Source organism: Ctenocephalides felis, unplaced genomic scaffold (assembly GCF_003426905.1).
Source record: "Ctenocephalides felis isolate EL2017-DRISC unplaced genomic scaffold, ASM342690v1 CF-g0.4_SCAFFOLD_00845, whole genome shotgun sequence".
Taxonomy (NCBI): domain Eukaryota; kingdom Metazoa; phylum Arthropoda; class Insecta; order Siphonaptera; family Pulicidae; genus Ctenocephalides; species Ctenocephalides felis.
In genome coordinates, this window is record NW_020536999.1 from 64616598 (window position 1) to 64627367 (window position 10770).

General features: G+C 27.5%; 2 protein-coding genes across 2 annotated transcripts; both read left to right on the forward strand.

The window, feature by feature from the left end:
• Positions 1 to 2035: 2035 nt before the first annotated feature.
• Positions 2036 to 2688, forward strand: LOC113387319 (nucleolin-like). Its single transcript, XM_026624843.1, has 2 exons — positions 2036 to 2460; positions 2534 to 2688. Exons 1-2 carry the CDS (start codon positions 2085 to 2087, stop codon positions 2686 to 2688), a joined length of 531 nt encoding a protein of 176 aa, XP_026480628.1. The 5' UTR covers positions 2036 to 2084.
• Positions 2689 to 3910: 1222 nt separating this feature from the next.
• Positions 3911 to 9207, forward strand: LOC113387336 (ATP-binding cassette sub-family F member 1-like). Its single transcript, XM_026624844.1, has 10 exons — positions 3911 to 3954; positions 4778 to 4990; positions 5344 to 5498; positions 6485 to 6710; positions 7052 to 7172; positions 7669 to 7780; positions 7858 to 7972; positions 8358 to 8480; positions 8553 to 8727; positions 9023 to 9207. The coding sequence occupies exons 1-10, from the start codon at positions 3916 to 3918 to the stop codon at positions 9205 to 9207; spliced, it is 1464 nt and encodes a 487-aa protein (XP_026480629.1). The 5' UTR covers positions 3911 to 3915.
• Positions 9208 to 10770: the final 1563 nt, after the last annotated feature.

The window sequence follows — 10770 nt, forward strand, 5'->3', positions numbered from 1 at the left end:
TTATGTTGTTTGTTGATTCAAGAAAAACAAAGAACGTTACTAATTAACCCTTAATTAATGTACTTTTTTTTTTCCTAAAGGTACTAGATTAAACTCTGCCAACCTTACTTCATCAGTAACAAGTTCATTGACGAGCAGTGGTTATAGCAGTTTTGCTTCAAATCCTGCTCACAGTACACCAGTTGATCGTGATCAAGCAAGTTTGTATCAAGTATATCCTAGTTCTAATACTACTTTGGCACACCAAGGCAGCTATGTGAATACTGTGCCTTTAAATTTAGCAGGATTTGATCCAAGTGTCACGAATAATTAAAACTAAACCGCTATTGTGAATGAAATATTTTTTTATATAAAATTATATTTAAATGTATATTTTCTAAAGATTATTTGTTTCTTTAATTTTGAGTATTGTTTTTTAATGATCATATCGCTTGATGATTGATTCGATAGTTGATTATATATAGTTAAGGTAGAAAATTATTTATTTTAATAAATATGATATATCTATAAATGAGTTTAAATATAAGTTAAAACTATTCAAACTTAATTTTGAATATGCAGAAATTTGCAAATTCTTATCATAAATATGTATACTGAAGTTGCAAATTTGTGCATTTGCAAGCACTGACATAGCATTTATAATTATTATAATAGTTTTAATTATCTTTAAGAAATATAGTTTTGACATCTAAGCACTTTATGAGCGTATTTTGTAAATTATGTAAATATACTCAAATTTATAAAAAAAACAATGTATTATTTTTTTTATATAACTTCAGTTAACATATTGATTTCATTTTTAAGTCACGATAAAATCATTTCATTAATTGAGGAATGTTACCCCGTGTGGGAGATATATTTACCATTTTGTAGGAAAGTCACACAGATCCATGTTGCGGGAGCCAGAGTATCAAATTCTGACCCCAATTTAATGTGCAATGCCTTAAATATAGGCATGGAGACCTGATGAACTGGTTAGCGTGCTTAAATTTAGATTTGCAACTGAAAGCTAATGTTACTTTTGAATAAAGTTTTGCAAAATTTTATACATTGTTTAAAAGCTGAAAACACTATAATTCCAATAAAAATAGAATGTGTTAGTAATTTACATTAAATACTTGATTTTTATTACATTTATTATTATATATATTATTATTATAGTCATTTTTGCTATGTATGATTTTTATTTGAAAAATCTATTCAAAATGTAAATCAACAACTTATTTTTAATATTTTAACCACTAAAGATCGCTATATTAGATTGGTATATCAAACTTTTCAAGAACACTTAAAGTAACGCAAAGTTTAAATACTAATGTCACAGATAAGGACTAATGTGAAACCGATTTTGTAGAGCAAAAGACGTTAAGAATGACAGACGATGTAAAGAACTAACACTATAATGCATTATTCAAATTATTAATTATTATATTATTACATTTTCTATTTAATTTTATTTCAAATAACCAAAACTGCAAAAAATTGAGTCGGTTGAAAAATGGTTGAAAAGTACTGACATTTGGTATGACAAACTTTACAGAGATCTGTGAAACTGTCAGCTGTAATAACGGGCGTTACACTCTTTTTTATCTATGGCGTTCAGAAAAGATAGTTAAAGAATCCTACACTTAGACGTGAGGGCGCTGCGTTTGGCATTCCAATTAATGGCGCAAAATTTGAAATAAAAATTAATGAAATTTAGTAATCGGGTACTTGAAACTAAATTTGGCATTACAATCATATTATGTCATCGCTACTGTCCACATCCACGTGTCTAATATGTGTCTAATTAACCAATTAACCCTTTTGAACGCGGATTTTGTTGTGAGGCCCTGATAGTAGCTCTATCCAACAAGAGTAGTTAAATTCAGAACATACACGCATCCACGCATCATTTGATCTTTGTTCTGATCTCGCTCTGACACAATTTAAGCAATCTACCACGCTGTTTTACCTGTCATTACCTTTACGATTTATCATTTTGGGAACACGTCCAAAGTATTTTATTTTATTTATTTTAATTGCAAAGGTTAATATATGTGTTGATATCTGTTATAATTAAGAATTATCGTCAAAATCAAATAATGTCAAGAAAAAAGAATAGTAAAAATATTAAAGAATTAGAAGATGAAATTCCATCTAATGCAGATGTTAAAATAACCTCTAAAACTTCCACGGCTAAATCGAAAAAATCGAAAGGTAAATCAAAAAAAGACAGTGGTTGGGGTGACAGTGATGAAGAAATATCCCATAAAAAGATCACTGAAAAATCAAAACCAGAGGAAGAAGCGTCTGTTGATAAATCAAAAACAAGTGGTAACAAAGCCCCCAATAAATCTAAAAAGAATAAGAAATCCAAAAAAAATGACGATTGGTCTGATGACGAAGCTGAACAAGAATTTAAGTTGCCATCAGATGATGAGGCACCCGTGATTGCTAAACCAGTACTTAAGAAAAAAGGTAAATTAATTAGCATTGGTTGTTTAAAACATGCATATTATATGGAAATATTATTTTGCTACTTGTATTATAGGAAAAAATAAGAAAATTGAAGATGATTTATCAGATCCAAAAGAAGATTCTGAAGATTTATCGGACATTGATGAACAATTGCCCACAGATTTGGCAGGTGATAATATTTCAAGTTTAAACACTGTTATTAGCAATATGTTTCTACATTACTACTGACTCACGACTTCATCACAATCAAAGACATTAGATTAGTTTGACATAGTTTTTCTGGATTATGAGAAATTATGCGTGTATTATGCATTATGCATTATACACGTAACCCTGTATCACACGGTTCTTACGTTTCAAAAACTAGCGTGTTATGCAAAATCTGTTATACAGGATAAAGAACTAGTACAAAAATAGGGGTTACGTTTCCACGTGATTACTTGTTTTTAGCAAAATGATATTTATATTTTTTACACATGCAAATATATCTTTATCAAACTTTTGTACTCATTTAATTTAAAGGATCTTTGAAGAAATTATAGTTTGGAATATCCTAGAATTTTTTTTCAATAGAGCGTACGCACTCGAATAATAAATATCAAATTAATATCTTTTGCACTAGTTTTATCATATTTATTGAGCTATATTGTACTGCGATTTAACTAATTTTAGATTAGATAAAGTTTGATTTTCATAGGTTTTACTATATTTCATATTTTATTAGGGTTTTGCTCAATTTTCATACTGTGTTATAGCAAACCCTTTAAGTGCTTTAAAAGTACCGTGTTATGAGGGGGATGGTCTCAGTTTCTAAACCTTGTTAGAGGGAATCCGTGTTATATTGTATTATGCGGTAATGAGTATTGTATTTGCATGGTAATGAGTTGAATGTTCTGAGTAAATGTGCTGAAATATTATACTCTTTTAGCTAATATTAAATATAAAAAATAATAGTCTTATAATTATTAATAATTCATTAATTTTCTTCTATAAATATTGATAGCAAATGAATAATAAGGAGCATTCATTAATATTAAACCTGTTTTCAAGTTCAATTCCTCTCAGTGACTTATAATCTCAACTTTTTTAATTTTGATGTTGAGATATGTGTAAAATATCTTCAAGTTACATCAAATAAAAATCAAAGAATCCTAAAAAAATGTATTGCCACATATTTCAACTTTTATCCTTGGTGAATCTATAATTTGAAGAAAAAAAATGAATAGTATATAACTAACAATATGTGTAATGTGTATAATGCATATAGATATCACTTAAAATGGATAAATTAAGGTTAATATATAGTGAATATAATATAGATAATTTTTTTTTAATTATACGCTCATACTCAAATTAGATAAACCGAATGAAGCAGAGACTTGCATAAACAAGCCTGAGGGTGAAGTCAAGTCCAGCAAAAACACAGAAGAACATAATGAAAAACAAGAAAAAACAATGAGCAAGGTTGATGATGCCCGAGATATATCACAACAGGTACATACATATGAAAAATTTATATAGTAAAAATCATCTAGTGGTATCCAAACTTTGAGGCACCCCCTCAGGGACGTGCAAGGTTATTTTTGAAAATAAACAAAAAAATATGAAATGATATAAAAAAATGAATGAATAAATAATTATTTTTTATGTTTTTAGTTTGTATATAATATTGCACATTAATTTGTAGTCTGGTCATTAAATTATAATACCAGTTGAGTTTTTATGAAATTAAGTTGTTAAAAAAAATAAAGAGGGTGCAACTACTTTTTTTGAAGAACAGTGCGTATGAAAAGGTTGGAATCCACTAGTGTCTTAATGTTGTGCAACAAAATGTAATATTAGCATTAATTGATTGTTGTGCTAAGCATTTTAGTAATTGAACTAATATGCTTTTTATAAGTTTAATATAAGCTCGACTAGTTCTGCTCTTATTTATGAAAATTGAATGATAAGTGATACATTTAGAATTTCAGTATTCAATCTAATATATCTTTTATACTCATGAATGAGTCACAATGCTCAAAACTTTTATGCTAAAATGTATGTAAATCATTTCAATAATATAATAAAGAATAGAATACATTTAAATGAAAAAACCAAAACAATTTTAAGTGTTAAACCTCAATCGTTCCTATTTATTTAATTTTCATTAAAAATTTCAGTTTTCAAATATTTTATGAAATTATAATGAAAACTAACCTATTTGTAACTATTTTGTGCTTGATATAACATATTTCTCTATATTTTGATTCAACCTGGCGTAATAAGTATTTATCATGCATGTTTTTGTTTGCATATATATTTGTATTCTTTCCAGATTTCTGAGCTCACAATGTCTGATACAAAAGTGAATAAACTGTCTGATAATGAAGAAATTGCAAACGATGAGACAAGTTCTTCTAAAAAACTTACCCACAAAGAAAAGAAAAAGTTGAAAAAGAAACAGGAATATGAAAAGCAAATGGAATCTCTCACTAAGAAGGGTGGACAAGGCCATAGTACCTTAGATAGCAACTTTACTGTTTCACAGGTAACTTTTTTTTGTTATTCTGTCATTATGTTTCAAGTTTGTGTTGAATATTCTTTTATACATTTTGGCTATAAGTATATTTATAGCAGGGTATTTGAATTATGTGGAAAAAAATATTCATTTACTTATGTGGAAAGTATTATTGTATGAACTCAATATCATTTTAAATGCATTTATTTATATAGTAATTAAAGTAAAAAAGAATTTGACAACTTTGCGCACTGAATTTTTTAATTTAATGTAGCAATTTTGAAGCAGCTTTGAGACCATCTTTATTAATGAGCAATGGTTTTCTGAGGGTTTCTACAAAAAGTTGGAAAATATATATATATTTGTTATTCTTCTTGACATAGGTAGAGAAATCTGTTGGTCAAAAACTTGCAATGGAAAATGCTGTAGATATTAAAATTGAAAATTTCTCAATATCAGCAAAAGGAAATGATTTGTTTGTTAATGCCAATTTATTGATTGCAAATGGTAGAAGATATGGTCTAGTTGGTCCTAATGGGTGAGTTTCTATAATTTGATATTAAACTTTTGATTCTAGAATTTATGTAAATGATTATTTTGTGCAAATTCTTATGCAAAATATAGTGGTACCTCATCATAAAAGTTTAATTCATTACGTAACCAGTTTCGAATTGCTTGTAACTCATGAATACAATTAAATGCCATTAATTTGTTAATTAAGTTTATTGAAATTAAGTTTTTGTTGATTAATCTATTTATTGTTTTGTTCTATTAATTATGCTACTTCAGAAATTAGACATGTTTTGTTTACTCTCATGCTTAAACTGTTTTTATCCACAAACTTTAAGAATTCAGAAACCTGTTTATAAATTATTGTAAGGCCTTTAGTTGAAGTTATACCCTTTATCAACTCCTTGTGCTTAAACACGGTATATATCTATGGTGAGTTATGTTTTAATTTAAGAGATAAGGCCTTTTCTTTAGATCCTTGGTTATAAAAGTACATAATATTTTGTAAATGTATAAAAAGCAAAAAATGCGAACTCAACATATATAACTGTATAATCACTATTAATATATACTTAAAATTTTAAATGTTAAATTTATCCTGAATATAATTGGGCAAATTGTTACTACACACTTAATATTAATATATAGTTAATAAAACAATTAAAAACTATAAAATAATTTACTATTATAAAATCACCCAAAATATTTTCATAGTAAAAAGATCATTGTTACAAATGTTAAAAATTTTTTATATTTATATTTTTCCATTAACATTTTTCTAGAAAACTCTTGCTCGCTCAAAGCTTGTATCTCAAATTTTTTGTAATGGTCAAATTCCTGATCAAAGATGAACTGTCATTTTTTTGTGAATTGATAACAAAAAGTTTGCACATATGCTTGCATGCATACGCACACCTTTTTTTTTCAAAGTTATGCTTACAAGTTTTCGGATCGCGAATATTTCGGTGTATGTTCTTAACCATTTATTTAAATTTATTATTCTTATTTCAACAGTCACGGTAAGACGACATTATTGCGCCATATAGCTGAGAGGGCCTTTGCAATCCCGCCTAATATCGATGTTTTATATTGCGAGCAGGAGGTTGTGGCTGATGATAAAACTGCAGTCGAGAGTGTTTTGCTTGCTGATGTTAAACGGACATCATTATTAAATGAATGCCGTGAACTAGAAAAACGGACGGAGGCTGGAGATCTTGAAGCACAGGGCCGTTTAAATGAGGTTTGTAATATTTATTCTTGAGTTTTTTTTTAAATCGACCAAATGGAAACTATAAATACATGTTTTATTATAGTTTATGTTTTGCATAGTATGTACACAGAAACATAAAAGTAATAAACATTAGTTTGTAATTAAACAATGAATACAAATCTTGAAATATAAACAAAATTAAACAATATAGACACAACACCCAATACAAACTAAAATGAATGGTTATAGTTGTCTTTAGCTAACAAATTCGAATTCTGTATCCAGAATAATTAATTTATCTTTGTCAATTACATATTTAGTTGTAAAATAAATACTACAAGTAATAGTTACTAATATTTTTTTGTATTAAGGTTTATGAAGAACTCAAAGCGATAGGAGCCGATTCAGCTGAACCTCGCGCACGAAGGATTCTTGCTGGTTTAGGATTTTCGAGAGAAATGCAGGATCGAGCAACTAAAAATTTCTCAGGAGGTAATGATATAAATACAAATTTCCATTGACTATAAGAACATCAAAAGTTTATGTAGTTAAAAGATTTTATTATATAAGATATTGACCTAGTCTTATAAGAATATTATTTTGCAGTCATTTGAATCATTAGCAATTTATCTGCCTAAATAAACTTTTTTTTTTTGAAAGCCAGGAAATTTTTGCTTTTATTTCTGAGAGGCCAAGCTTTTGAAGCAAAAATCCAAATGTGATTTCTTGAAAAATTACGACGTGCATATACCAAAAAGCATTCACTTTCAAAAATGATTATATTATAAAAAAAATATATCTTGACTTAATAGTAACCCAAACTATTAATTGGTCTTAAGTTTTATCAATCCTTTAATCAAAAAGTCTTAATAAAATGTTTTTGTTAAATTTATTCCATCATTTCTGTAGATAGAATAATTGAAGTATTAGTGCATGCACATTGGTATCAAAGTATGATTTATGCATTTTTTTTTTAATTTACTTCCAGGCTGGAGAATGCGTGTTTCATTGGCAAGAGCTTTATATTTGGAGCCCACTTTGCTTTTACTAGATGAACCTACAAATCATTTGGATTTAAATGCTGTAATCTGGCTTGATAAGTAAGTGGTGCTAACATTTTTATATTCACTATATGCAACTTTAATGTTTAAATTTATAATTAGAATATTTTATTCAGTTATTTGCAGGGATGGAAGAAGACTTTGTTAGTCGTTTCTCATGACCAATCTTTCCTTGATAATGTCTGCAATGAGATCATACACCTCGATCAACAAAAACTGTTTTATTATAAGGTCAGTATGATCAACAAATGTTAATTTAATTTAAATATAGATAAAATACAGTAAATTCAATAGAAAATTTAGTTTTAAGATATCAAAATTAAACATGAGGTATTCCTTTAAGTGTATATTTATCTTATTGTCTCATTTTGGTTTTATTTTCAAATCGTAATTTTTGACTGTCTCTCTTTAGAGTTTTTTCTTCATATTAAAAACTGATTTTTGTTTTTTTTTAATTGAAATTATCATATGCAGAAGATGGTATAAATTTGGAAAGAATTAATGGACAAAATGTTATAAAACATGATTAATAAATAAAATCAATTAAATCCTTAATATCTTGTTTATACAGGTATTTTAATGATTTTATTTTATTTATTTTATTTTTTTTTGATAGGGAAATTACTCAATGTTCAAGAAAATGCATGCTCAGAAGCGTAAAGAAATGATCAAAGAATATGAAAAACAAGAAAAACGCATAAAGGAGCTGAAATCACATGGTTCTTCTAAAAAGCAGGCAGTAAGTATTAATATTATATGAACTCACCCACTTTTATAATTTATTTTAATTTATGAATTTATTTTTTATTAGGAAAAGAAGCAAAAAGAAGTCCTAACACGTAAACAGGAAAAGAATAGAAGTAAAATACAAAAAGCAGAAGAAGACAATGGACCTACTGAACTACTTGCTCGACCAAAAGAATATATTGTCAAATTTAGTTTTCCGGATCCTCCTCCTCTTCAACCACCCATTTTAGGACTCTACAGTAAGTTGCAAGATTTTTTAATTATGTTTATTGTGATTATTTTAAATCTACAGTTTTTTTCTGCATACTAATTACTTACTTCACTATTAATAGTGTTAATATTATACTTTAAAAATCAAAACTGAATTTTTTTTAAATAATAAATATTTAACTTTTTTTCATATGACATTAAACATATATTCTAATAAGACGTTTTCAATTAACAAATTCTGTTCCAATTATTTAACATTTATTAATCTTTTTTTAGGCAATTTTATTATTATTACTAATCAAATCAAATGTTTTTACTTACTAGATGTAGATTTTGGATATGAGGGGCAAAAACCTTTATTTGTTGGTGCAGATTTTGGAATAGATTTATCGAGTCGAGTGGCGATTGTTGGGCCCAATGGTGTAGGCAAATCCACATTCTTGAAGTTATTGACTGGTGACATTACACCAATCAGAGGAGAAGTAAAACGCAACCATAGACTGGTATGAATAATTGATAATAATAGAAATTAATAGTCAATTATAATTATTATGGTTTTCCATGGGGAGCAGGTAAAATAACTTTTATTTTTTCAGGTAATGGGGAACATTATTATAACTATTTTTTTATAACTACTATACAATTCTGCATTATCCATAGTTTTCTTATACATAAATAGTTTAGTTTTCTTATATATAAATACTAACTGTAATATATTTGCAATTTTTTGATATTATTAATTTTATAATGATAAAATTTTCATTAAAATGTAAAATTAATGCAATTTCAGCCAATTCAAAAACATCGCACAGAAAACACAAAAAAGAATTGTTATTTTGCCTATTTCCCATGGAAAACCATAATAATTATAATTTGTGACATTCTATGTGTTACGTACATATGTGTAGATAAATTCCTTGCGGAGATATCTTCTTTAATATATTTTTAAAACTCTATTTAATATAATTGTATTGAAAACTGTATACTGATATATATTTTTTTGATTAATTATTTCTTTCATGATAACTATATGAAATAACATACGGCGAATAAAAATAACTAGCTGTAAGTGGAATTCTGTCTTAAGGCAATTAAGGCATCGTGCCTTAAGGCAAATTGCTGGAACTTCCCGTACCAAAAATTATTACTTTTTAAAAACGATTAACATTTTTGAAAATTTTTTTTTGAAAAAATTAGATTTTTGAGAAACTATAAATTGGACAAAAAATTACTTTTTTTTTGAAAACAAAATTTTTTCTTTATTTTGACATATTGTGGAAGATCTGAACTAATCGTACTGCTTTAACTGCATAGGGACAAAATATAAATCGCGTAAGCGCCGCGTCGCTGTCTAACGCTTAAGCATTGGTACGGAACCCATAAGAATGTTAACAAAATGTATACTTATTGTTAAAATCTCTATAAAATATCTGATAATTTGATGTGCATATGTCTAATGATCATTTTTGACCGCCAAATGGCTCATTTTTTTACATATCTCCGAAACCGCTAGACCTACCTTCATGAAAATTTTATCGATTCTTCATCTTGTCAATACAAGTAAAATGTTTTCTGAATTATTCAAATCGGACGCTCCGTTCTCTTAAAAACTGAGTTACCGTTTTCGGCACTTTTTGCACCGTATCTTCGGAATGGCTAGACCTGCCTTCGCCAAAAACTAATCAGCACGTCTCCTTATCAATACGAATCGAATGTTTTTTGAATTATTCAAATCGGTTGATCCGTGTTCCCGAAATCGTCGACGAAAATTTGTATCCGCACATACATGCACACACGTACATACATACATACATACATACACACACACATACACACATAAATCCATTTTTTTCTAAGGTATGCCAAAATGTTCAGAAACCTCTGAAACGTAAGATATATAAAATTTTCATTTTTGATTTTTTTGCGATTACTATAACTTGCCCTACGGGAAGTTATCAATAATAATCATTATTGTTTTTTTTTTTATTCGTCGTGTTGAATTTTCAATTATGACTAATGAATATATTTATATACAAGATATACACGATTTTTGGTTTTAAATAAATATTTCC

Excerpts from the sequence above, each read along its gene's own strand:
- LOC113387336 (XM_026624844.1), top strand. The coding sequence starts at position 3,916 with ATGAGCAAGGTTGATGATGCCCGAGATATATCACAACAG. Across the intron at positions 5,499-6,484 it reads GGTCTAGTTGGTCCTAATGG|TCACGGTAAGACGACATTAT; the intron begins GTGAGTTTCTAT and ends TTATTTCAACAG. Across the intron at positions 7,973-8,357 it reads AAAAACTGTTTTATTATAAG|GGAAATTACTCAATGTTCAA; the intron begins GTCAGTATGATC and ends TTTTTTTGATAG.
- LOC113387319 (XM_026624843.1), top strand. The coding sequence starts at position 2,085 with ATGTCAAGAAAAAAGAATAGTAAAAATATTAAAGAATTAGAAGATGAA. Across the intron at positions 2,461-2,533 it reads ACCAGTACTTAAGAAAAAAG|GAAAAAATAAGAAAATTGAA; the intron begins GTAAATTAATTA and ends CTTGTATTATAG.